This window comes from Patagioenas fasciata, chromosome 2 (assembly GCF_037038585.1).
Source record: "Patagioenas fasciata isolate bPatFas1 chromosome 2, bPatFas1.hap1, whole genome shotgun sequence".
Lineage (NCBI taxonomy): Eukaryota > Metazoa > Chordata > Aves > Columbiformes > Columbidae > Patagioenas > Patagioenas fasciata.
In genome coordinates, this window is record NC_092521.1 from 120,440,709 (window position 1) to 120,468,668 (window position 27,960).

Below are 27,960 nucleotides of genomic sequence, written 5' to 3' on the forward strand. Positions count from 1 at the left end.
CGAGACTCAGGAAATGAGAAGCCATTTGTAAGGAAAACTTCAAGCCTGGAAATGCTGAAAACATCATCAACAACAAAACCCCATCCCAAACCAGCACAGACACTTGCTACACAATGAATTTCTTACAATGCCAACGGTTGTCTCCCAGCAGGGTCCCCTGGGCACATCTGCGGGATCAAGGGGAGGTGGGGTGGCGATGCTGCCGTTCTCCACAGATGAGTTGTGGTGGCCAAACAGTGTCCAGTGCGTGATGTTCTTCACCACGTCCTCTTCAGCCAGCTGTAATGAAGAAACACCCCAGCCGAAAATGTCAGAAAATGGGCACACCAAAGCATGTGTTTTGAGAGATCCAAGGTGTAGGGTTACCTACTCCTCCCTACCAGTTACCATCCATCACATACACGTTTGCTTACAGCAGAGCTGCAGTGCTGGCATTGCAAAAAGAAACAGTACAGAAATCCTTCCCTTTTGCCAGAAGCAGCAGCTCCTCCAGATGGAAAGCAGCTTGGGGCACTGTGAGTTTTGGGGAGCTAGCAGCCTGCTCCCTGTATGTGGAGGAGCCAGACTTCCTGCAAGGCTAGTGTATACACAGGGAACCTCCGCACACTCCACCTTCCTCACTTTTTAATTGTTTTCAGAGCAGAGCAAACTGCCCTGATTCCTCCAGTTCTTCTCAGCTTAAAACAGATTCATTTTTTTCTGTGGATCAGTTAGACGTTTATCCTTTCCTGCAGTTATCTGCCTGCAACACACTACCAGGATAATGTTAAAGAGGGGAGGGCAGGGGGAAAAGGATTATAAACTATATCCTCGGGGTCTGCGTTAATAGAAATTGCAAATGGTGTCTGATGGAGGAAAAGAATCAAATTATCCTAATATGCCGTGATTATAGGAGACAATAACCGCTCTCTTTTCAGGGCTGTAAAGGGAAGCTGAAGACTCTCTGGAAGCCCCTCTGGGCTGTGGGTCTCTCTGAGTGATACAGCTGGTGCTTGAGAGGACTGGGGAGGGGGGAAGCCTTTGCTGCAAAGGGGTGTTTGTCCCTGCTGGCTGCAGGGATGGGGTGCACTCGTCCTCAGCTCTGGACAATGCTAGTGAACATGGCTTTTCGACACAGGTCTTACTTTTTCATTGACGTCATCCATCAAGGCCAGCAAAAACGTGTAGAGGTTCCCCAGGAAGAGTGCAAAGATCCGCCCCAGCTGCCATTTCAGCCCGATGCGGGGATGGTAATTTTCTAGCGCAGCGATGGTTTCAAACAGTGGAGGGCAAAACATGCCCAGCAAGGACATTACAATTTCAACCTGCCACATGAGGAAAATGAGATTACGGCTAATAGTAACAACAGTGAGCATATTACTTAGAGCAGAGCCGGGGGCTGCCAGCAACTGGTTGGAGCTTTCTGAAGGATTTATAAAGCGGAGGGAGCCAAAGCAAGCTCAGCTCTCAGCTTTGCTTAGTGTGCAGGCAGCACAGTGTCAGACTTCAGGACTGGGTTGCACTGATTGCTCTTGCAGGAGCACTTTTGCTGTTATCTCAAAGGGATGAGCTCTGAAGAATTTGTTCCCTGTCAGTCCAGACTCATGAATATTTAAGTTCCTCAAGTTCCTCGTAGTACTGCTTGCATCAGCTCTGAGGTTCTTATTTTAATTTCAGAGGGAGTGCAAGACTTGGCTTGTGTGCATAAAGATAATTATTCGATGCTATGTTTATTTTCCACGTCCAGCACCTTAGCTTTTGTAATAGGCAGTTACAGATCTGAATGGAAGCACAGCAAGGACTCAGTTTTGCAGCTCGAGAAAAATATGTTCTGGTGGTATTTTTGTTCTTCTATATGGTGTGAGATGCTAAGTTGTACTGTGGTCAATGAGGTCACTGGCAAGTCATTAGCTCAGGCATGACTTGCAGGCTCAATCTTTTTTCACAGCCTTACAGTGCCCATTGTCCTGCAGGGTACTGTGTCTGTACAGCTGCTGTCAGGCTCTGACTCACAGGTCTCTTTTGTGTGCCTTACTTTGCAGGAGAGGGAACAGTACCCAGAAGTGTATGTATTCAGATCTCAAGTTATCACTAGGAAAGTCTCAGACACTGAACTTTTAAAAATAGGATTATTTTTCTTTGGGAGAAGTTCACTGAAATAAATCAAAGCATTTTGTGAGGAAGTACTGTCTTGCTAATGTTTTCTGAGAGTATTATCAAAATATATAGCTTTGAATTTAATTTGGCTTTGATATATAAATACACGAGTGTACTATACATTGAAATTAAGCCTTTTCCTAGGCTGAAACTTTTGTGTGTGTGTGTGAAGAGCTTTGAAGAAAAATTTTGACTTTTTTTTCTATAGGTTGCAAAATCTTGTTCCCATTATTTAAGATGGATGATAAAGATCTGAGTTTAGCTTTATGTCTGATCATGGACCTTTCTAACACCCAGAGAGCTTGCTACTGCAATAGAATTTGTAAGCATTAATATGCAACTTGACATAGATGTTTCATAAAATGGCCAGTGATGTAAGTGTTGAAAGCCCACGGACTTTGTGATTTATTGTAAGAGTATTCACCCCAGAAACTCTCAGTGAGACCAATTTGATTTCCAGATAGAACAAGTACAAGGTACTGAAGGGGACTCCTGGGCCCTAGTTGGGAATTGGTCTGCCTTGGATGCTGTCCTCAAGCTGTGGCAATGATTATGCTGATGTTCAAGGCAAAATATCACAGCAGAAAACTGCAGGCAAAGTTTCCTTACCTCATTTCTTTCATACCACCCAACATTTTGCATTTTGGAAAATGTCTGGGAGCGTTTCACCACAAAATAAATGAGGTAGCCACTTCCACACAAGCAGCATATGATAAGGACATTGGCCAAAACCCGCAGGAACCTTCTCAGGTGGATGTTCTCGTCCTTGTTGCTTTCTTGCTCATCCACTATAGACTCCTGAAAAAGTAGGGATGCTCACAGAATTGGAAACCGTACCATGCAGCACTGAGCCTAAGGCAACACTGGATGTTTTTCTACCCTGTGAAATGCAATCTCATGCTGTTTTGGCTATATTGAATTTGGTAGTTTGCATTATGCTAAACAAAGCTTCATGCGAGCATCCCATTTTGAATGAAAGACATCAAGTGGCAAACAGCCTGCCATATCCCAGGGGAATGTGGCAGGGAATTTGCGCTCTGAAGTAAGCCAGATTTTTTTTTAAATCCTGAAATGGTGGTTGGGGTGACCCATGGCAGGGGAGCTGGAGCTGCCATGATTCAGTGCTATACCCTGTTCATACTGAGAGATGCTGTACAAGTCCCCAGGTTTTCCCTTAAACTTCTGACATGGTAGGCACGGGGAGCATCCCCAGAAACAGGCAGAGAAATGCCAGTTAGGGTTACCTTGAAGCTGGTGGTGATGGATGCAAACTTGTTGTCTGCTGTCTCTGGGTTGCCAATGAGGTAGTCCCAGCTGGTGAACATTTTCCAGCTGAAAATGAAGTTGTCATCATCTCCGTCTGCTGTACTTTCATTGGCATTGCGTGCCATCCTGTGTGAGGACAAATGTGGTAGCAAGGTCAGGGATTGTTTCACAGAGCTATCTCATGTCCTTCAGCTTTGCAAAGCAGCAACTGGTGGCTTGGGGATTGTTGGTGGGTAGTGACAGAGTGGGGGTGACCTTTCTTGGGGTTTGGGTGTGACTGTCTATCGTGTGTCATGGGATATTAAGCTTAAGGAGAACTGAACTGTCAAAAGGGGTTTCCAGTGCTATGGAGGTCTTGTATTAAAAATAGTAATGTAGAAAAATCCTAGCCTAGGTGATTAAAGCAGGTTAAGGATTGCTTTCACCAGTTAGTACATGAAGCAAGTCTATTTGCAGTGCTTCTGAGTCCTAGAGTACAGTATATGGTTATGGCTCCATTTAGCTAAATTTATTCAGAAATCACTGGTGCTGTCCAATACACCCACTGCAACACAAAGTTTTAGTGAGATTTCAGTAGGTGCACAATACTGGAGTCAAACAGCTTGTAGCAAAACATGCAGGGAGAGAAAAAGGATTATTCTTGTTAATCAGCATAGGACCAGATACAGCTTCTGCTGTTCCTGCTCTATTATTTGATCCCTGAAATCTTTCTGTAACTCCCACTGGAGTTCCTAGCACCAGTCCCTCAAGGAAAGCAAGACAACAGATGCTGCAATTTCATGGCAAATGTGCAGCAAATCCCCATGTCCCACTCCAGCCAAAGGCTCAAGAGGATCTTTCTGCCGCACACCAATGGGGCCTGTTTCAATAGTGATACAAATCCATGGGCTTATTCCTTCTTGCAAGGGAAGGATAACCTTTGAGTGCTCTGGCCTCTAGAGAGAGACAGGGTTTTGGTTTCAGCTTTGCAAAGACTGTCTCGGCAGTGAGAGCTGCCTCAGCTGCATCCTTGGTGCCCTGGAGAAGCTGTGGGGGCCTCACTGGTGCCCAGCAATGGTGTACCAGGGGCAGGGAGATTTGGATCCCACTTAAAAACTCTGCTGATGGGTTTGGGGATGGATCAAAAGCAGTCTGGTAGCATTTGGCTCTTTTGTGTAGCTCTTGCACCATCTGCATGAATTATAGGCTTTCAGGAATGATTTTTGCAATGAAAGGATGGGAAAAGGAGCCTTTGAAGTTTACTGTAAGTAAAATCCTCCTTCATGTACAAAGTCCACCTGTTTGAGGGCCCTGTAGTAATGTTGGAGGAAAGATTAAAGCAATCCAGACAGGAGGAGGAGGAAGAGGAAGAAGAGTCCTGGAGAAGGGGGCGGAAAGGTCCAAAATAATGCACATGAGCACATGGCTGAGGCGGGACACTGCCCAGGTCCACCCAGCCAAGGCTGGACCGAGCTGTGAGCCTTCCCCACGGAGGGGAACCCAGCCGTGAGACACATCTGGGTGGATTTTGCAGAGAGGGCAATGCCAGCCATACTTACGATCTTATAACAACCATGAGGCTGTAGCCAAATACGCTGATCCCAACCATGAAATATGCCATTGGTAGCCTGTATTTTAACCAGCCAATTGTCCGCTGGTTGTTATAGTATCCATAAAAGAGCGCTGAGTATTTGATGTAGCCCTGGAGGAAAAGTGAAAGCAAACCTTAGTGTAAGCTCTGCAGCTTTTCTTCCGCAGGGAGGAGGTTTCTGGTGAAAACCGAAGGTTTAAAACAATAAAAATCAACTTGGAAAAATTGTTCATGTCTCGTTCTCAGCTGTTTGCTGCCCTGTCACCTTCAAGAGCCATCCTCCTGAGAGCTTATCCTCTTAAGAGAGGGATGAAGAGGGAGAGCGTGGCAAAGGATACTGGCTCAAAACTAAAATGTAGTTTCTATCCATCACTCTGTCATCCCTCCCAGAAAAGCCTCCTTACTGCTCTTTCTGGCTATAGCCCACCTGCTTCTCTAAGTCAGTATCAAACACTTGGATCTTGTAGAAATGTTGTAGCAAAGGCGTTACCCACCATGATATGAAAATTTTCCTTTCAGCTAGGAGGCAGCTGATGCTTGGTACCCTGCAGATTTAGTTCCTGTTACTGACTACCACCTGCAGAGCAAATATAACTAAAGACTAAAATCAAAGCATTGCTTTCCTGTGGAAAGCGGAGCTCATACACAATATCAACTATGTTGTTTCAAGTAGATGTATTTTTTGCTGTACACACTGTTAGGCATTTGGCGAGTGTGCACATCTCCTAATCTGTGTTAGCAATCTCTCCCTATTTTTCTGTCATATTTCATCCAAGTTGATGTGTATCATTGCATATTGTACTTCTGTATTTTTTGCCTGTTGTCTTTCAGCTCATAAGCTAAGTGCAGTTAACCAGTCTGGCCATGGTAGTTGAACAAGCTCCCCTCTGGTGAAGCCTTTGGAAAGACTGAAATTGAAACATAACATGAAGCTCATATCAGAGGCTGTGTAACGATCGCGTATAGAGACATTGAATAATTTACATGGGAAGGAACCTCTGGAGATGATCGAGTCAAGCCCTCAAAGCAGAGCCAATTTCAAAATTAAGTGCTGTGGCTCAGGGCCATGTCCAGTTGAGTTTTGAAAATCTTCAAGGATGGAGATCCCACAGCCTTTCTGGGTCTCTCTTCTAGCGTTTGACCATGTTCATTTAACCAATTAAACTAAGATTCCCCAAAGCACTAGGTTTTTCATTCCTAACCTAATATAAAACTTTGGTATTCCTGGGTGCCATATTAGCTGCATGTTTGCCCTGCACAAAGCGCAGTGCCACAGGTACGGGATGACTTTGCACGTGTTTCTGCCAGTGCTGCTGAGCCACTGGGGGAAGTGCAGCAAGCCCACGGCTGGCACACCACAGCATGAGGCCTGTAATGTGTTATGTATAACGTGTGCTGGCAAGTTGTAATGAAAAAAGCCTCATAAAATATAAAGATGATGTTCCTGGAAGGTGCTAGCGAAGTGTTTTTTTCTCAGGTTGTAATCCCAAACCTTTGTCTTTTTGATTCATCAAATGATGAAGACTGAAAGATGAGTTTCTCTGCTCACATCATCCAGTATATTCTTTAAGCTCCATTTGTGAGACATGGTGTCTGAGTGAGATTTATTCCTTTCTACTCCTCTAGAAATCCATGATGTGACCTCCTTGCTGCCAAAGCATATTAATACATTTCCCTTGCTCCTCTCTCATGAAATGTATTTTTCAGGGTCACAGTATTGACTCTTCATTTTATGCCTGCTCTGAAATATGTTTCCCCTTTGAGATTCTTCCATGGAGTGCACTGGAATAAGCATCTATTCATTTTCGAAGTGCAAGCCCCTGTGAAGGGCTGAATTTGACATCTTCTGGCCGCAGGAGGGTATGGGTGTACATTGCTGTCTCACAGCTTGAGATTGCTTCTCAAGGTTGCATGGGTGCTCCTTGGTATCAAGCAGCAAGGGAGTGGGTACAGGGTGGGGACCTGTATGGCAGAGGGTTCAGAGGATCAAGCCCTTGGTGACAGCAGGGGAATGTAGATCTGTGTACCAAGCCCCAGGCAGGAGACTGGCAGGTCACGGTAGCCAGCCTTTCATGCAATAGTACAGCCTCATCCAAAAGCAAATTTCCTTAGTGATATATGTATAATTATGGCCTCCCAGACAAAATCAGCAGCCACCATTCAGCAATGCTCCTGCAGGTGTTTTTGTTTGTGTGGTTTTGCACTTTTTTTTTTTTCCCCTAGATAAATGAGTTTAAATGCTTTTTGCATTTTTACAGTGTGATGCTCAAATGAGCATTCAGTGCAAGGTTATTCAAAGTGTTGCTAATTCACCTCTGAATTTTGGATTCTGGCAAGTGAGTGAAAGTGCTGGGAGAGCAAGAGCTAAAATGATCATCAGCAGAAAATGGGTGCTGATCAAAGGTTTGGGTCTGTCAGGCTCCTGGACACACCAGTATTTGATACCTTATTAATAAATTCATTTTGATAATTTGGCTTATATTAAAGTAGATGTTTCTTGTTGTTGTTTTGAGTGTTTTTTTGCTAAGGAAATTGGGATGGGGTCTATTATATAAGGTCTCACACTTTGTAATATGTGGGCCAGTGCCCACAAGCAAAAAATATTTCCAGAAGTAGCAGCTTTGAAAGTTGGGTCTGAAGGTATTTGCCACAGCAGAATCTTTTCTCTCCCCCAGTGCACATATTTTTTTGGATGGTCCCCTAAAAACACTTAATGCCTTTGGCCTAAATCTTAAAAGGCAAAAAGTAACTAGGAGGGGGTCTGAGTCAGGGTTTCAGGAAAGCACTTGCAGACAGCTGGAAACTCAGCCTTTCCTTTTGGGTGAAAGTCCTAAACTTTGGTTCCAGCTTCAGGCTCATATAAATATTTCAGGGGAACAGAAATGGCCAGGACATACGGAGTGATCCCCTTCCCAAGGCTATAAGCAATTTCAGTGATACGCCAAGGTGCTCCCCGCCCACAAAGGGGTTCCACAGCTGGAACTTGCCTTCTCACTATCTGGTTCTGAGCAGCTCTCGCATTTCACCTGTGTGCTGGCTGCCTTTCTAGTTGGAAGTAAAACGGCTCTTCTGCATTTTTTTTTCTTTAAATAATATTCTGCATTATCAATATGAGATGATTATACAGGTTTCTACAGATTGTTTTATGTATATCTAAAATACAGCGAAAATGTATTTATTTGGTATTTTTTTCCTCTGAAAAATGATTTTTTGTTTTTGCCTGATTTCATGAGGCAACCCTCTGAACATGGTTTGAGTTGCACCAAGCTCATCACTGGGCAGTTTGTATAGTCACCTGCTTCTACTAATGCTCATAGCAAAAAAATCTAACTTTGGCTTCCTGTGATTCACGAATAAAAATACTGTGTAGGTAAAAGGAGGCTGAGGGGAGACCTTATTGCTCTCTACAACTATCTGAAAGGAGGTTGTAGCATGGAGGGCATTGGTCTCTTCTCCCAAGTAACAAGCAATCAGACAAGAGGAAATGGCCTCAAGCTGCACCAAGGGAGGTTTAGATTGGATATTAGGAAAAATTTGGGTTGTCAGGCATTGGAACATGATGCCTAGGGAAGTAGTGGAGTCACCCTCCCTGGAGGTGTTTAAAAGATGTGTAGATGAGGTTCATAGGGACATGGTTTGGTGCTAGAGTTAGGTTAATGGTTGCATTTGATGATCTTGATGGTGTCTTCCAGCCAAAATGACTTTATGATTCTACAGGGAAGTGGTTCAGATCCATATGCAAGTGTCTGCATGTGCGCATGCTTTTTTGGCCTGAAATCTCTGGAGATCCACAAAGATTTCATGGCAGCAGGTGTCTTCATCTTCTGAAAGAAATAGGTGCGTTGCTGGTTTATCTTGGAACAAATTTGTCCCTGTAGCACCACTAGCTTCTGAAGGGTTTTAGGAGGTATTCAACTCATCTCTTATGACAAATAATCCTGTACTTACCTCAAAATCCCAAAGAACTGAAAAATCCATAGCTGTTGCTTGTTCAGCTCGGGGTACAGTTTTTCTCGGCATGCTCCCATATGGCATTCCCATCAGGACCTGGTGAACGTTAATAACAGTGGTGCACATATAGTATAACACATTGTACAGTTTTTAACAGTTTTGGAGGTTGTTTTGGTGTTGTTTTTTGTTTGTTTGTTTTCTTAATTAGTCCCTTTGGTTTACTTTTGGTTGGTTTTCATTTTGGTTGATTTTAAGATATATGTTATTTCTTAATACCAGAGCAACAATTTAGAACTAATTTCACCCAAATAATCAGAGAAGTTCCTTTTCCCTGGTAACATCCATTGCACAGGAACTATTTTGCTAAGGAACTGTGTCCCTCAATTAACAGCTTCAGTTTAAGTGTCCTTAGTTTAGCAAGAAGCTCTTTGCTTGAACTTCATGGGTCTAATGCAGTAAAGGGATTAGCTTTATCTATTTATGCAGGGCTCCTCCTTTGAGAGAAGTCAAGAGCACTAGGTCGAGCTTGCAGTGAATTTTGTATTATGTCATCTTGAATTAAAAAATGATCTCAAGGTGAGGTGAAGGGAAGTTAGGTTTGGGCAAAAAGCATATGGCAAAATGATGCAAAGAACAGTTTTCATGGCACAGCCTCTCCTTATGGCACCACACAAAGCAGGTCTTGCAATAAGTCCAGCAGCTATTGAAGTCCAGAGAGAACATCAAGGGCTATGGAGATTTACTACTATATTTATTTACAAGCAGACTCTGACTTCTGCCTATACCCAAATACCCCATTAGCATTCACAGCCTAGAAAGGTCCTAGCATATAGTCTATCATTTTTTAGGGCTATCTAATTAATTTCAAAATAATTTATGATTAAATGTTTATTGCCCAGCTACTCTCCATATCATAACAGCTCAGTAGGCAATGAGGAACAGTATGCATACTTTTAAGATGAAAGCTGTTTAGTCTTCTACCATATGCATCATTCCTAACAAAATATATTTGTATTGTTCAGTGGTAATGGTTATGTCTGTTCATCCTGGGAGGAAAAAGAGCATTTACTTTTGATAGTGTGAACAACCACATTAAGGAGAACAAAAGCACGGTCCTCAGGAGAGACTCTGTGCTGCATTTTTGCTCCATAAAAATCTGCATTGAATAGAACAGATGCAGCTGTCTGCAGATTGCACAGCATTGAAAGACTGCACTGAGTAATTTAGCCAGAACTGTAATGGCTACATTAAAAAATTCTTCACTAAATGATCATGTAAAGTTGGCTATGAGATCCTTTTCCTTCCCCAAGAACAGTGAGATATAGAAAAACTGAAAATAAAACGCTTCTTTGTGAATCATCTGAATTAGAAGTACAAAAAAGGGAGACCTCCCAAACAAAAGTTAGTAGTGTTTGGGAGATTGTTTGTTCCTTTCCTTGATGGTTCCTCCTGAGGGGGCTCTGCCATGGCTGTCGCCCTGGGGCTGTGGGTATTCTTAATCACTTTCAGAGCACAGCCCATTTCTTATGGCTCTTTTAGACCTGAGATTGTACCTGGAAGTATTACTAGATCATGTTTTTCACTTTAGTCAAAATATAAATATAGCCTTAAATAGGCTTTTTGAGCTCCTGTTTTAGCTGCTGGATGGGCAGGATCTTCAGTAACAATTTAGGTGTCCTGATTTCAGTCCAACTTTTGTTCCCATGTCAGTAACAGCCTTGTAAGTTTTCTTTGCAAATAATTGTCCTTACACATTTAGTTTTTCTAAAGCACTGCCTGTTATATGACACTTGTTTGTGTCATCAGTCTCATGCTCGTGTTAAGCAATGGCAAGATATTACTGAATGAAGAATTAAGCACTTACCTCTGGAATTATAACCAGTCCAAAAATTAACCCAAAAAGGACAAGATTTACTCCGTACATCCACCGCAGAAATATGAAGTAGGAAGCTACTGAGGAGCCAAAGTGACCTTGAACGAGAAGACATTTTGTGGTTAGGAGGGTTAAACTGTTCTCAACAAGACCTGGACCCCTTCACTCTCAGGTCCCCTGCAGTGTGTTGCCCAAGACTTCCTGACAGTCCCCACTGCTGATGGGACATGGCAAAGCAGAGTGCTGTTTGGGGTCTGTGTTTAGCACTGGTGCCCAGGGAGAGTGGAAAGTGGGGGCCAGGGGGCTGAAGCATTGGGGGTTGGACTAGATGACCTTTGAAGGGGGCCCTTCCAAACCGAAATATTCTATGGTTGTTTGGATGAAAGCAAAGCTGTCTTACAACATGTCTCACTGCCAACACACAGCACAAACTTCCACTTACTCTCCACTTCTTTTATCTTCATCTCCCAGGGTATGCACTGGGTTTTAAAATTGTCAAAGTCTCTCTTAAATTTCACCCATTTCTGAAACAAGACAACATCGCTGTGAGCAGAGAGGAGCAAAGAGGGAGGCTGCTTCATCTGCAGGGCTTTCTAATGCCAAGGTTTGGTAGCATTGCTACAAGTGGGTGTAAGGTCCAAAGCAAAAAGTCTGGTCTGAGTCTGAGCTTTTGGACTATTTCAGAAACTATTGTCAATTCCAAAACTCCCCCGTCCCCAAGTGTTTGTATTCATTATCTGAATTTTAACCTTCCCAGGCTTTTGGAAAGCTATGGTTGTGCTATGAGTTTACCATATTATATAGGGGTGGAAAATTCAGACCTAGCCCTGGAATAAATGAATTGATGCATAACCAACTCTACTTAAAACAAAATTTAATTTGATAAAATACTGAGCTTGAATTCTTTCTCATCAGACTGGTGGCTAAACTCCCATTGATTTCATAATCTCAGGCCTGTCTCTGTTTTTCACTTCTCAATATAATCTCCATGACAACATGCAGCTTGGTTACCAACTTCAGCCTTAAAACACAGTCATCGTCCTTCTTGTTGTGTCATTAATGGGAAGATGAAGTTTTACATGGGTCCATGGGGCAGTGCAAGAGTTTGGCATGGCCTTGCCTCTTTAGGGGTACCTCGTCTCACAGATCAAGGTTTTGGAGATTGCAGCCAGAAAACCGTATTTTATCCTGCTCCTCTGAACCCTCTCTTACTTCAGAGAAGGTGGCATTGAGATTCATCTTCCCCTTGTTCTTTCTGTAATTATCACAGATTTGAAGTAGGTAATATTTTTTTGAATGTGGGCAGGAAGTTTAATTCTGATTTCCTGGTGTCTCTTTTGCCAAATATGGGTCAATAAACTCCACCAAAAATAAACTGAACACACAACCAGGTAACCAAGCTTTTCTCTGACATCACTGCAGCACTTACCTTTGCCATCATCATCTTATAGGCATACAACTTTTTGCCCTTTCCTTTTCCCAGAGCTCCTTCAAACTTCTCTACAAAAGCTTGTGCCTCCCTAATTGGAGAATAAACAAGGGTGTTATTGAAAGAGTAAAGGGGTGTTTAGCTTTTCACCTCTGCCTGCACTGGTGGGAAAGCAGCCTCCCCACCCTACGCCTGCAAAGGCAGGGATCTGGGCTCTCTGCAGCCCGTGCTGTGCGTGGGGTGCCAGATGCTATCTGCTGGTGGTGTTGCTGTGCCATGCAGAGCTCACATGCTCACCCAGGGCTGGTTAATGGGTCCCCAAAGTGCTCATGCTCTGGAGATGTGCCCTCAGTCTTGCTCCCTGCTTTTCCTTGGGTGTAGATCAAAAGCCTGCCTGTTCCTCTCCCTCCAGAGCTCTCCCACCCTGGAGTGCCTTCCATAGTTTCTCTCTCCCGGTGCATTGGTCAAGGAAAAAAACCAGAACATTTTCTAGTGAAACAAGCTCCAAGAGGGTGCAGCATTTCTCTCCATGAACACCTCTCTGAATGAATATCAGACATGTAGAATTGGCCTAATGGGATAATGTCAGTGCCAGAGAAACGAATGTAAACTGGTCAGGAGCAAAATCAAGCTACAAATTGAAATTAATTTTAGAATGGATTTCTAAGGGAAATACAGGGAAACGAACCTAGGTAGATGTTGTTAGAGTATGCTGAGTTTATGAATGAGATTACATTTATATTGATGTTGCTGGTGCAACATGAGAAGATAATAAATTTAAGGAGTCAGGAGGTCCTTTGCAATCCTAAGCCTGTGGAGTAGACAGACTTCTATTCAGTAGAAATAGCTGGCTAGTTCAGCTCATAACCTTGGGAAAGTTACCTATTACTTCATTTGAAAACCTAAAGCAAGATTTCTAAGTCTTGCACATAGTTTCAGTCTCCTTGTGTTTCACATTCTTCATCTGTGCAATGGGGCTAATTCTTTCTTGGCTCAGAGTTGAGTTCGTGCAGCCAAAATAACTAGTGAATGTACAGCACTCTGAGGGGATTTTTGGAGAACCCTACACAAGCAATACAACAATTCTGTTTGGGTTCATTAGTGAGCAGCAGTGATTGCCATGGTTCAGGGATAAAATGAAAGGATGGATACCTCACGACCAAACAAGATCCTAGGCAGAATTTTAGCCAGGATCCTGCAACAGAGGGAAAATATAATACTGCTTTCTTTCATTGCAGAACTTTAGATTTTGAGGGTCATAAGATCTATTTGTAATGAGCTCAGGCTTGTAGCATGCCTGCATGATAGAAAAGCTGCTTTAATACAGGTTTCACTACATAGAACTTTACCCGGATTTTTAGAAATAATTGGCAGTGTTCAAGGCTCCTGATTTCAATGGAAAAAGAAGCAGGTCTTGGCCTTCAGGGTACAAAAGAGAGAAGCAGAGACACACGATGACTGCCACCCTTCACAGCCTGGTCACTGCACCTCTGAGGAGCCTCTTGGCAAACAGAGAGCAGGGACATCACCACTCCCTGTGGGGCTGTGCATGCCTTGCAATGCTATTTTGAAAGCTCTCCTGGTAGAAAGGGCTTACAGAGGATTTTTAACCAATAGACCTGGGATTTGAATCACTGCATTGATATGGGAATGGCTTGTTATGAGCTGTTATGTGAAAGGAGACTGTAGCATGGAGGGTGTTGGTCTCTTCTCCCAAGTAGCAAGTGACAGGACAAGAGGAAATGGCCTCAAGTTGCACCTGGGTAGGTTTAGATTGGATATTAGCAAAAAAATCTTCATGGGATGGGTTGTCAGGTGCTAGAATAAGCTGCCCAGGGAACTGGGGGAGTCACTATCCCTGGAGGTCTTTAAAAGGTGCATAGATTAATTTCTTAGGGACATGGTTTAGTGCTAGGGTTAGGTTATGGTTTGACTTGGTGATCTTAAAGGTCTCTTCCAACTAAAATGATTCTATGATTCTGTAACCCTGCCCCAAAACCCCCACATTGGCCAGCACTAGGGGGTCTCTGCAGCTGCCTGAGTTGTTACCACATTCACTGCAGGCTGGGTAGCAATATAATCTTTGCTCCATAAACCTTTGCAAATAATACAGTAATTTTTCCAAGCAGCACTGTCTCAGAAAGTGTGAAGTAATGTGGCACTTTGCTGCTCTGATTTCTGCCTGACAGAGGGCATGAATAAGCAAACCAGGGCACAGAGTTTGCTTTAACAAGTGGCCTGACAGTAGTGAATCATTCGGTTTTAAATACAAGGGTAGAATGACCTGGCCATGGGTATCAGTTGAACAGATTTGCACCTTGTCCGTTCTTTGGTTACAGAGGCTGAAAATCAAATTCCACATTTTAACTTTGATCATTTAAACCCAGACAGGCTGGCCCGACTCTGCTGGTTACTTTTTCTGAGACTGGGGTGTTACAGTAGAAGAACGAAATATGCAATTTCTAGGAAAGTCAAAGTGCATCTGACAGTCAGCAAAGACCCCAGGGGTGTGGATTCCTGGTGTGAAAAGTACCTGAGCACCGAGAGCTTCTTCACCATCCTCCAGGGCTTGTTCCTCATGGTGGAAATCAGTTTTTTCTTTTGCTCCACCTCTTCCATCAGCATCTCGAGCTCTTCCTCCGACAGTGACTCCTCATCGGATGAGTTGGAAGAAGCAGAAGAAGTGCTGAGAGAGACACAAAACGAAGGGCACAAAATAGAAAAACTTGCAGGAGTCGGAGGGAAGGTCTTGCTTGGGGTGGGCACAGTGTCGCTGCCCCCTGAGGATTTCACTCTGATGCGGGCACACCTGCCTTGGTGTGATGTCAACGTGGCTGCTTCGTGCTCACGGCAAGGCTGCTTCCAGCCTGGATGATGGAGAAGTTTGTACCCCATCATAACTCTCCCAACACTGCACTTTGGACCATGCTTCAGCTACAGAAGCATTGCCTGGGGCTGCAGCCGGCTCTGGAGAAGTGTGTTTCACACCTTCAGAAAGAAACGGAAGGGAAGAAGCAGAGGGTTGGGACAAGCAAGATTTGGGAGAGGAAGGGACTTGAAAACATGAGAGATCCATTTTAACCTGTTTCCATAGGCCAACCAAAAAACTGTGCCCAGGTCTGAGTTGTCCAAGCTGTCTTGTTTTAGTGTGCTTTTCTACCCCTAGCTGTGGATGCCATCACTCCACTGCATGCATGGATATGGTCCTGGCTGAGAAATGGCAATGACAGAAGACCTTGGAGGCAGTTTGGTTGTGTGGCATTTTACACTGCTGTTTTCCACTGATATATCTCCTTTGGGAGAGCAGTAATTTACTTGCAGCCTATTGGTTTTGTAGTTCTGACCCATGCACCACTGGCATGTCGATACTGCTGCCAGTCTGACACAAGGCACCTTCCTCAGGGATTGTTTCATTACCTGTTTTTCCTGTCTTGCTTCTGTTCGTTCTCCCCCTCCTTTTCTTTCTTGTTTGTTTTCTTTTCCTTGTTTTCTGACTCCTTTTGTTCTTTGGTAGGAGCCTTTTTGTCTCTCTGCTGGCCTCCTTCCTCTTCTGCCTTTTTTTCATCAGTGCTTTGATAGTTTTTTTTCCTAGGAGCTCTGTTTTGTTGGCTACAACCGTCTTCCTCTTTGCTCTCATCTTCTTCTTTGTCTTTCTCTTGCTTTTTCCTTTCAAGTCTGCTTGCTCTGCTGGTTTTCCTGAGGGGCTGTTTCTTAGGTGTCTTGTGCTTTACTTCATCTTCTGCAAGGGATAAAAAACAAACACTTCGGGAAACACTTAGCTTTGCATGCTGGCAAAACAAGGGTTTATCAGAAAAGTGCAGGTAGCCAGGATATCTGATGCAAACCCTAGCGAAGTCAGTGAGCCCGTTGACCTCAGTGCGCTTTGTGTTATGCCCCATCCAAGACCCACATCCAGATCTTTGGTTATGTGGCTCCAATTTCAGACAGTACAATTCATTTTAGCACACCAGTGACTGTGAAGTTACCATAAGATAATTGGAAATAAGTTACAAATGCAAAAGTCTATCCATCAGAGAGCACAAATAAATATTTTCCTGACCTGTAAACACATCAGAGCAATGGAAACAGAAATTGCAGCCGATTAAATTGTATGTAGTGTGCTTGTCGGTGCAATGTCCTTGAAAGCTGTTTAGTTTTCAAGGCTGGAAATGGAGGTCTTCTATTTATATAGAGAATAGCTACAGCTTAGGCAGCACTAGATCTTGTTTCTCTGAGTTTTCTTTTCAATAGGAAGGTCTCTATGCAGGTAGTCTCTGTTGCATGTTTCATTCTTTTTGGCATTGCAAGCTAAAAAAGTCATTTGTCCAGAAGCTGGAAGTGTTTCCAGTTAGAAGGGTTGAAATAGAGTGTGATTTAATTGCCGAGTATTATGGAAAAGGGAAAAAAAAAAAAGCAAACAACCTCAAGGCCCTCCATCCCTTTTGCCACCTAGTACACTAAAATGGAAGTTTTCCAGATTATTTTGGCTTCTAATTTTCCAAAATTGATTACTGATGAAAATAAAATGGAAAAAAAAATAACCAAGTAATTTTTGCATTTTCCTCAGGGTTGGAGAAATTGTAATGGAAGAAGGAAATTGTGCTGGAGTGGGATCCAGAGTGACAAATAAGCAGCCTAAGAGATGAGGAAAATAGAAGCAAGAAGAATTTGAGTATTTGAATTTTTGTTTTGGTGAAAAGCTAGAAATAAATTACAAACAAAATACTTTTTGCTTGCTAGTGGTAAAAAAACAATAGGTGATGGTTGTCACACTTGTCACTGGGAACAAGAAGAAGCAGCTTTCAACTTATTTCTCAAGTGCCATTAGGTAGGTTTCAGCTGCTGCATAAAGGTGGATCTCAGCTGAATTTCAGTTAGTGATCCAGGTCAAAGGACCACCTAGCCTCTTTGGAAAAACGTTCTTTTTGAGCAGCCAACTATCATGGTTTTCATTTGCAACCTATCAAGTACTAGGTTAAATGTGGAGCATGCATTTGTTACTTTTATTTAATTTCCTTGTTTGCCTGTGTGGGAAAGGTGGATGTGATTAAAAAAACAAATTCCAGTAATTTGCTAATTACTTTCTCAGATTTTATAGATTTTACAGACACGGCTTTGAACCATTTATGCAGTAGTATCTACATTCATATCACCTATCCAGTGCTGTTGTGGTCTTACCACTTAGCTATCTCTATTTGTTGTTATAATCCTACCCCTTGGCTATTTCTCTTTATTTAGTGTACACACAGGGTTAAGGCTGTTTTTAATCCTGTCACTGACTCTTCCTGATTTTCCTGACAGCCATCAGTCTGCCTCCAGTCCATTTTCATTTTTAGCTTCTCATGGTCATGATTAATCAAGATAACAGTGAGTTATGGTCTAAGCAAGCATTACAGGGAGGGAAAGCAGGACCTTGGTGCAGTGCAGAGCAACCCGCAGCCCTGCATAGGGTGGTGTCTTACCATGACGCCTGATTTACTGGGGATGACTGCCAAGGGACGTGGGCACCAACAACCTCTGGCTCCAGGAGCATGGTTGAAAGGACACAGGCTGCTTCAGAATGGTGGTTTACATATCACTAGTACAAGTCAAACCTCAAGGGAAAAATCTGCTTGCCTACAAGTAGCTCATGAAATGGTTCCTGCTTCAGAGCAAGTCACAAGCCAGCGAGAAAGAGAAAAGCTATCACTTCACGTATTTTAAACAAGACCGCGTTTTTTAATCTCTACGTTACCTTCACTCTCTGTGTCACTTTCGATTTGTCCATCAATCTCTATTCCGGCTGCAAGACAAAGAACAAAGAGTAATTACATTTGTTGCTGGGATTTATACATGCGATGCTTTACACAGCTGGTCCTTAAATGCCAGCTGAGCTTGGCAGGATGTCCCTTATTGATTATATCTTATATTATTTTCCTACAGCGATGCTCTTAATATTTACTTCTGTTTGGCAAGTTCACAAAAGTTCCCTGCATGAGAAAACTGAAATTGCATGACCTTTGAGAGAAGCAAAATGATGTGCTTGGAAAGTCATGAGATGTTTTCTCAAGTATTTTGCAGCGTCCAAACTGAAATGACCTCATAGTGATACCAACCGTCTTCCATGATGACCTGTAAAGCACATTTCTTTTTCTTCCCCATGACGGCTTCCCGTCTTCTGCACAGACACTGTAGCTGCTATGCCACGCACGCACACCCCAATCATGGACAAGTTGCTCTCTCTTCCAATGCCCATGTGCTTGTCTTCTTGTCACTGCAGACAGACGGACACGTCCAGCCGCTGCTGACCTCCTGCTTGCAAGCCATGTGGACAGGGGAGGACAGGGAGGGGTGGAAGAGGCAGGGAAGACCCAGGCTCTGCCTCAGTCCACCCAAACACTTTCCCTTTGGCTCCCTTCTACCTGTGAAAAAGCACCTGTCGGCATTACATTGCATTTCATTATTTAAACATGAAGGAAAGCCCTTTGGTGGGTACTCAGTGGTATCGTATGAAACACAGACACAAGTCACGTCTGGTTCTGACATAAGCATGTGGCTGGAGGTTTGAAAGGATCAATTTTCTTAATGCCATATTCTTTACTGACCTGCGTCAATCTGTGTAACTCTGTTAGTCATTCTTTTGCACCTTATTAAACCCCTCAGTGGGGTGCCCCTCGGGGCATGGCTGTGGGTCACCTTTTGTCCTCCATGTGCGTCCTTTGGAGGGGACTTATGAGCTAATAGATGCAGCAAGGAGTCAGGACACCAGGATCTCTCTTTCCTTTGCTCCTCTATTCTGTGTGACCTTTGCCTACTCATTGAACTTGCTGGTAAAATAGGATAGATTTTCCTTCTAGGTGTTCTGAGGCTTAATTAATTAATGCGAGACCCTCATTCGGAAGGTCCTTTAGTACCACAAAGTATTGTATTGCAGGCTGCAGCTTGCAGTCTTTCGAGGGGCCAAGGATCGGTTTGTCTGAGCAATCTCCGGTGTAGAACCTGCAGCATCTGCCCCAGTTGTAGCTGTCTTGGGGAGCCAGTGCACCCCCAGTGCAGGGTTTCTCCTGGGGGTATGTGGATCATGCAGGAATGGTTTCCAAAGAGCAAAGCTTGCCCTCACGCCATCCATGAAGTCTACTACGGTCCCCCAGCTTGTGTGGATGTCCATTGGGGGACCTGGTGTGGTGACAGTACAAAAAGAATTTTTTTCCAAGTATTGGCATGGAGAGGGTTAATTTCCCCCTTCCCTCCTTGAAGAGAGGAATGTTGTGGAGGTCAGCTTTACACTGCTGCCACCATGACTCTTGCAGATGACTCTGGTCTGGGTGCAGCAGCTGAGGAGGTGCCAGCCTGAACAGGAGACACCGCTTCTTTTTGATCACCGAGTTTTGGCCCAAAGGAACCCTTCCATGTATTTTAAGTCCCGTCCTGTGGATTGTTTGATCTGCCTTTGACTTCAGCTCAGCTCACCTGAGCTAAATACAAAATGGCCATACATTAACAGTTCTAATCATACAAGTTCATTACACAGGGTATTTCCACTGTGTGTTCCCCACACCAGTGGGTCTGACTGGGGCTGAAGACAGCAGTAATGGTCCTTGAAAGTCTTCCCAGTGAACAAATTTCAACTATAACCCTATGTGTTGATGTGATAGGTTGAAAAGTTGTTCCAAAAGTGATCATTAAGTCATTGCGTTAATACTGCTCCAGGCAAAATGGGTGAATTCACAGCTGCTGGAGGCTACTGGAAAAGAATTTCTGCAGGCTACTTCAGTTGCCTGAAGCCTGAATCCTAAGCATCTCTTTCCCAAGCAAAGCATCTAGGGCTTTCATTTTCCTTGTTAAATAAAAGTCAGATTTCTGGAGAATCAAGTGGCAAGAGGCAAAAAGTGTGTGGATGCCCATCACACCCCCACAACACTGTGCTCGGTGCTGGCACTGCTTCTGCCTCAGGACACCCTTGTTCTCCACCAAGGCATACTCAGATGTTGTTTGCATGCTAAGGGTATGCTCATGTGAGCATCTTATTGCCAGAGGTATGCAAAATGCTTCAGGAAGGAGTCAGTTGAGTGTCCTGGTTTCTACCCTGCCACATGGTCGGTAATTCACCCATCATCTGCACTGCAGCTGGGGCAGCTGCAGCCTCTGTACCTGCTTGTGTCACTTGGCATACTCACAGATACCGAGGACATGATTTTGAAAAGTGATGGGGACTTCAGATTCATTTTGCTGCAGTTTGCTTCATTTTGGAGAACTGTGTACCTCTTTCCTGAGAAATACTCTGCCTCCCAGAATGGCAGCTCGTGAGGTGCCGACACATCAAAATGTGTGGCTAGGTAATATCTCTGCTTCCTGCTCTGAGCCAAAACTCCCATCCTTTGATTTTATCATCTGCACTCCAGTTCACGGAGGTGGTGGCAAGGCTGTGATGGTTGTTCATGCAGTCACAGGGACCCAGGGCACAAACTTGGAGGAAATCAGTGACCTCCGTGGCACCCCTTGCTGCATGGTTTGGAGATCACCCGCACCATTGGAGGGTGTGGTAGATGAGGGATCCCAGTTTATAAGACAGAGCAGGAATGGTGGCTGCACTATACAATGCTCCTAAGGCAGCACATTGCTATGGATGTTTAGCAGCTGAAGATATTTGTGATAAGCTCTGTTTGGGTGTCCCTTTCCCCCCTGTCAAATGTGGTAAGGTTGACCCTGACAAAATGGCACTCTTACAGGCTGGCTGGCAGCATTTTACCTTTGCATGGGTAGGGATTGTTATTTTTCACACTGCCAGATTCCTTGGACTCCATTGCATGGAGAGGAGGGAGGTGCATGACTGGCAATGGTTTCCTAATGAAGTGGGTTATTAAAGTGGCTGCCCAAGCTCTTATCCTTAAGCAGAACCCCCTAGATTACCTTTCAGACTTGGCCTGTGGTACAACAAACTGTTTTGTGTATGATCTGCTGCTCCCTTTGCCTTAAAGCCTCAGAATCAGCAAAAACAGAAGAACCCACCCCAGCTGATGGCATCTTCCTCCTCATCCACCTGCAACTGACGTGCAGCCACACAAGGGTGATGAGAAACCTCTGGGTCTTTGCCCTTTGTGGTGCGTGTCCTCGTGGGGAGAGGCAGAGTTGCTGCTGCTTTTGGGTTAGCCAGGCAGTGCCAGAGGGTGTGATGCAGAGGACAGACTGGGCAGGTGAGCCTGGGAATTCAGGAGCAGGGTTCAGTGCAACAAAATGGTGTCATGCAAGCTGAGATCAAGAAAAAGTGCAGCATGGTTAGGCCATACCACAGACTTGCCAGCCTTGTTTGCCTACTGTGATTTCTGGTAAGCGTTTGGAGATCTGTGATTTGTCCTCCACGATCAGGCTGATGGAGATCTTGCTGAACCTCTTCGCTGTTTCTGCTTCTGTGATACTGCATTTGTAGTGCGTTTCAGGTGGGCTACACACTGAAGACTGTTGGTCAAAAAGACAAAACCATACAACTGTTCATATGCAACACTGAAATACTCATGGAAAAATATTAAGGTGGGATATTCTATAAAATGCTGCATTTGAAGTAAGAAAATTGTATTTCATTTCATGTCCTTTTGACACACATCTTTCTCTGAAGATAGCAGATGCCTAATTAAAACAAACATGTACAAAAACTTTGCAACAACCCCCGAGGATGGCAGGCCTGGGAGAGCAATGAGACATCGCGTCTGCTGTGAGAGAGGTCGCACACGAGGACTCCCCATGTCTGTGCGTGTGCATCAAACAGATGACAGATCCCAAAATAGCTCTGTGTAGGGCTGAGCTGAGCTTGCATGGCTGTACAACGGGGAAATGCTGCCATACTCAGTTTATAGTCTGATTTTCCTAAGAGGATAAAGTGTCTTGCAGGTTTTATGATTTCTTAGAATTATGGATCAGGGGAGATTAACGAATTAGTGTTTTACCTTTGAGTTATCCCACACAAGGTATGAATAAGTAATGCATGACCACAAATCCTGCTATTACTTATGTAAATGTCAGACTTCGTATGCAGAATGCAAGCAATTTGTGGAGTAGTAGTGCTAAATTTTTACCCTATACTGCTTAACTTGTTTCTCCTCATGTTCATGACTAACACTATATAATTTGACAGTTTTGAGTTTTAACATACAAGAACATTGGACTTCTCACGCACCTCCAAGTGTTAAATAAAAAGCAGTTGTGTTATGGAGAGAGGGTAACTGAATCCTGGAAGCACACACAACATGCTTCTAAATGCTTAATGAGCTAGTGTTTCTCCCTTCCTTGCTTTCTGATTAACATAGGTCTTTAGCTAATTAATGGATTACATTTATTCAATATTCATCTCATCTATAAATAATCTTTACTTGAGAAGGTTTTTCAATTATAACAATAATACCTGATCTGCGTGTGGGTATTTTGATGAGGGCCTAAAACTTGCAAATTGCTGGAGCCAACTCCGATGATATATCTGAGGCAGACATTTAAAAGTTAGAGATCACTTCCAAACACTGACTCAGCTCTGTCTGATTGTTAAAGAAAACTATGTTTGTTTGTTTTTTTAAAGAACACAATGTTTTCCAGGGTCTCTCAGGTGTGCTTCATAAAGCTGTATTCAGCTCAGCTGTGATCCAATCTGGATTTTCACCAAAATCTGCGGTTTACTTCGCAAAAAAAATTAAAAATCTCACTAAAATGTGGAAATCTAGAATGGGCTACATGCTAACCTGAGCGTATATGTGTGCAGAGGTCAACCTTGCCATCGTGTAATCTCTGCAATGCTGTAGTGTTTCTCTGCATTTTGGTACAAGGGTCTGGAGTGATGTCTGACAGAGCAGCGTGGAAACACTCCGAAAGCAAGGACTCATCAGCAGTGTTCACTGCAAATGAGAGTGTAGACAGTCTCATTAGTTTAACATAATCTGGCAAAGAATTTTCTCAGCTTATTGGAGTCTCTGAAAATAACCCTCTGTCTCCCATACAGAACAGTGGGTCTTGCCTGTGGCTGGAAGCAGTAAAATGGCACCAAATATATGACCTTTGTTCTTTGTGCAGTATGGGCATTAGTTACTTGTAAGGACAATGAAGTCCCACTGGAAGAAATTGTGAGAGGTTAATCTCGTATTTGGGATGCTCGATGCAGTGCCTTGCCAGCTCATACTTTGCCCATGGAAATAGCCTTTATCTGAACAATCCCAACCCAAGGTGGGGAGCATGAGGTCCTTGGAGGCATAGCCATGGCTTTCTGAATTTCTTTCTTGTAGTTATTTTATAGTATTCTCTCTTCGGCTTTCCCTCACCTCACGCCTCAAAGTACAGGTGGGAGTTTCCTGGGAAGGAGCGCAACAAGATCTGTACATGCTTTTAGTCTGTGTTTTCACTGAAGAGCAATTACTGCCAGAGGGCTGCTAATTCATGTGGACTGTCAGGAAGAATTAAACCAAAAAAGGGGGAGAATGTGCACTGGCAGGTCTTGGAGCCTTGCCAGCTTGAAGAGATATCTTTGAACATCAGATCAATCATAGGATGTAGCCCCTCAGTCTTCCATTACTTCTTATCATGTAGAAGCCAGTAATAATTTTTTTTTTGAATGACGCCTATATTGCCCAGCTGTGTGAGAATAGAGTGCTCCTTTAGCAGCAGCCTTATGGGAAAAACTGCTGTTATTAAGGCCCCAGTCTATGGCAAAAGACAAGCCCATACCTGTCAGCTTACCGCCATCTCACCAACTCCATGTCCTAGGCTAAACACATGCTTAGAGCTGTCCTGGATCCACGCGAGCCTGTCAGTGCTCTCCAAACATGGCATGTAGGTGTTTGGCACTTGTGCTGATGGCCTATGTTGCTCCTGTATCACCACTCCCCATCGCTGGCCTTGACAGGCTTTGAGGACAGGAGGCTCTTGTTAATCTGAAAAGGCATGCGCACCATGGCCCTGTAGTCTTGGCACTGCATGAGTAACTAAGTAGTGTTGGGAAAACCATTCTGATTTCTAACCAAAGACAGGTATTTCCACCTATCTCCCATACTCTTTGTAGGGAATGGACAAAGCACAACATTATTTTTCAGCCCATTGCTCCCTATCTGAACAATTAATGAAGTCCAAAAACAGAGATTGTGAAGTTTCCAAAGATAAGAAAACAGGAAAGAATGTATGTGCGAAAACAAGAGGAGGGAAGATTTTTTCATGAATTCTGGAGTAGGAAAGAAACATTTTTGTGGGCTCCATTCCTACCTTACATACCTTCTTGGCCTTCTTGGTCTGGAGGAGAAATTCCAGCATGGTCCTCTCAGTTTTGTAGGAGATGCTTGAAAGGCCAGCAATGAAGGGCAAAGTATGTGAAGATCAGGAGAAGAATATTGTTCACTGGAGCTGAACCTTTTTTGCTGCCTCATGTCTAGCCCAGACATAGAGGAGATGCTGCTGCTGGATTTCACCCTCTTTCATTCTGGGTCTGAGAGGATTTCTATGGGAAAAATTTATTACACTTTTGTCTAGAATCTCTTTGCATGAAAAACAAGGTGAGTTTTTTTGTTGTGTTTTTTGTTTGTTTGTTTGTTTGGTTGGTTTTAATATAGAAAGACAGAGGGGAGGCTGCCTGACAATCCAGTCATGACAGGAGGATCTTGCATGCTTTTAACCTCTTCCAAAAATGTGCAAAGCTCTCAGAGGAGCTCTGTCTCCATCTGTACAAGCCAGACCCTCCACTGCTGCAAGCTCTTAAAGCTTTAGTGACTGCCACAAGGCTCTGAGAGGTTTGGCACAGCCATGGGCTTGTGCCAAATAACCCAAAAGCTTCTGCTAGATCATGGGCTCATTGAGGCACAGGACTCTGAAAAGATCCCGTCCCATGAAGCATTTGCAGAGTCAAAGGGTCTCTGTGAAGGTCCTTGTCTGTGTCTGAAGACAAGAGGAGAGGGGATAACCAGAAGTCAGAACTAGGACCTCTGTTTAAATTATCTCAAGGCCCTACACACTGTTGATTTCTATTGGAAAAAAACAAAACCAAACCATGCTCCTGTACCATTATTAGAAATGTAAAGCCATATTAATGAAATGCTTTGCATTATTTTTTTCTTAGGCTTTCCCAGTAAGCCTTTAAAAAGAACAAAATGCAGCATAAAACCAGTGTTGTCATAATGCACAAAACTCATATAGCATGAGCTTGAGCTAAGACAGAATAGAAGCAGTTTGTTTGGGAAAAATAAATACAACGATTAGGTATCTTGAGGAATTTTTTTAATAAATTCAAGTTGTGCCACAGTAACCTGCTTCCCCCTTTGCCTCAGTCTCAGTTACTCCCTGAGTGATGACCAGATACTACTCACAAGACTTGCACCTCCTTTCTGCTTCTAAGAAATTACTTGCCTTAATAAACTCCTTGCATTGTCCTAGCTAGCTGAGATCTGGCCCAGGTCAGGAATGACGTACGATCAAAATATCTTTTAGCCATTGGCCATGGACAGCATCTCCATGGGCAGGGAAGAGATGCAGTGAGGTGATAGGGGAAGGTAGAGTGTTTCAAGTGAATAGCATCCTTCATGTGCAAGATGGGCTCTAGAAAAAGGAGAGGAAGAGAAGCTGGTTTCCATGGCAGGGGAATGGAAGAGGTGGGTGATGCTTCATGCAGCTGAGGGGAGGGAGCCCAGCTGCTGTGCAATGGGACCTCCCTCTTGTGGCAGCCACTTCGCATAGCAAATTGCATTTCAGCAGGTTTACCACCTCTCCTGGCAGAGGCAGCACACTTGATAAAGGAATGAGGGCTTGCACTGCATAAAATTGTTTTATTTTGTTTTTTTTCCTTCACACTGTGTCTGCTTTCTCTCTGATTACTGAATCAGCAGAGGTTTCATTAGCATCTAATTCAGAAAGAAATCTGGTGTGGCAGGGCAGACTTGGTACTGAGTTAAAACATTATTCTTAACAAAGTCCTTTATGTGCTTGCCATAACCCCCATGGGTGTTTCTAGAGAGCAGTCTCTGCATTTTTAAAGCACGTTTCACACCCTGGTGACTGGTGATGCCATAACTGTTTTATTAGAAGAAAATGCTCACCATGCTCAACTCTGGGCTTCAAGGGTCTTTCAGGGCTGGAGCTATAATCAGGGCTGAGTGATATTAATAAACAGCTCTTTAAGTGGTTGCCAAACTGAAAAGCTGAATGGAAAAAAGGACATTTAGGTTAAACAAAATCTCTATTTTAAACCCAAAGGTTTTCTCATTGAAACATCAAAAACAAACGAACAGAACATCAAACCCCCAAACCAAGGTTCAATTAAAATGATGTGTTGTTGGGAAGAGAAGGCCCAAACTGGCAGAAGTGAGGACGAAGGGGAGGCACGTCCTTTACATTGGGTGACGCCCTCCTCTCCACACAACTCCCTGGCTCCAGCCACTAGTTTCTTTTACAAGAGCCAAGCACAATTTTGCCTTCTGCCTGAATCTTTTCAAAGCTCCAATTCTCAGACACACCACTGCATGGCACTCTGCAAGGCGGATACCTGTGTCAGTAGCTTCTCTTCAAGCTGGGTGACTTTCTGTAGGAGGTGGAAGTGCTTTTGGGAAAACTGGGGTAAATTCTGGTTGAGGATGGCAATTTTTCCAGAAGAATAATGGGAGAGGACTAATTGAAGCAGATGTACAGTTTCTGTGATTGCCTCTGGATTCAAACCTTTCAGGTTTTCAGCATCTAGAAAATGTCACAGTGTAGCTTCTTGACCCCAAAGCCCTCCTTTCTGGTTGCTGCCCTCTTGCTCATCTGTTTTTTTATTTTCCACCCCTCTGGATATGGTCCAGAAAGCCCATGATGTGCCCCAGGGTGGCTGCAGTGGAGTCTGGCTCATCCTCTGCTGCTGTGTTAAATCAAGAGAAAATACGGTGTGTATTAAAACCTGAAATCTTTATCTTCTGCTCTCTTAGGCAGAATTTGAGCTACTGCCTCAAAAAGCAGAACAGAACTGAGAGTATTGTGGGTTTAAACATTCATCATATCCTAAATTACATACATATTGACCTGCTAGGCCTTTTGTAATATTACTTTCATATTGTGTAAGTCCTTAATAGAAGACTGTATATTCAGTCTCTTTTTTTTTTTTTTGTAAGTACCATTATTAAACATCTTGATATTGAAGGGCATGTTTGTTTGGTTTTGGTTGTGGTTTGGTGGTGTTTGTTTTTGTTTGTTTATTGGTTGGTTTATTTTTGTTTTGTTGTAGTTTGTTTGTTGTGGGGATTTGTTTTGTTTTTATGTGTTTGTTGTTGTTGTTGTTTGTTGTTGTTTGTTTGGGTTATGGTTTTGGTTTTTTTGTTTTTTAATTTGCATCCCCTGTCTTTAACAGAATAGAGCTGGGGTTGAAACTACCACTTGGTAACAAAAACAGATTGGGAAAATTTATTAGGAATATTACCTTGAGGAATTTTACAGTAACTTATCACAAATATCTTTAGGAAAAGCCCCAAACTACTGGGAGAGGGGCTGGAAGGAAATGAGCTCATTATTTCCCAGCAGGGTGAGATGAAGAGGAATTCATCACAGCTGAGCTCTGTGAGTCAGTCAATCTGTGCAGGAGGGCTGAGACTGCAATCTGAGGTCAGTAATTCAATGTAATAATTGAAAAGTATTTAGATATGGAGTTGAAGTTAAGCAAGTGCATAGGGGTTTATTTTCAAGCAACTAAGTAGTTCAACTGACTCAAGCCATGCCATGTAAATGCTTTATGTTAGGCATAGTTTCAGAAACTTGGTGAGTCTGGGTCTCTTA

At 43.4% G+C, this 27,960-nt stretch overlaps 1 protein-coding gene across 1 annotated transcript in view; it reads right to left on the minus strand.

Moving 5' to 3' along the window:
• TMC2 (transmembrane channel like 2) overlaps window positions 1–18,366 on the minus strand; it is a 32,379-nt gene extending 14,013 nt beyond the window's left edge. The window contains exons 1-13 of the mRNA XM_065830505.1: window positions 18,321–18,366; window positions 17,960–18,007; window positions 15,643–15,964; window positions 14,759–14,911; window positions 12,226–12,316; window positions 11,239–11,320; window positions 10,788–10,894; window positions 8,921–9,019; window positions 4,941–5,083; window positions 3,381–3,528; window positions 2,746–2,934; window positions 1,125–1,304; window positions 127–279 (exon numbers count right to left, since the gene is read on the minus strand). Coding sequence (XP_065686577.1) covers window positions 127–279; window positions 1,125–1,304; window positions 2,746–2,934; window positions 3,381–3,528; window positions 4,941–5,083; window positions 8,921–9,019; window positions 10,788–10,894; window positions 11,239–11,320; window positions 12,226–12,316; window positions 14,759–14,911; window positions 15,643–15,964; window positions 17,960–18,007; window positions 18,321–18,366 — 1,761 coding nt within the window. The remainder of the gene's footprint in view (window positions 1–126; window positions 280–1,124; window positions 1,305–2,745; window positions 2,935–3,380; window positions 3,529–4,940; window positions 5,084–8,920; window positions 9,020–10,787; window positions 10,895–11,238; window positions 11,321–12,225; window positions 12,317–14,758; window positions 14,912–15,642; window positions 15,965–17,959; window positions 18,008–18,320) is intronic.
• Window positions 18,367–27,960: the final 9,594 nt, after the last annotated feature.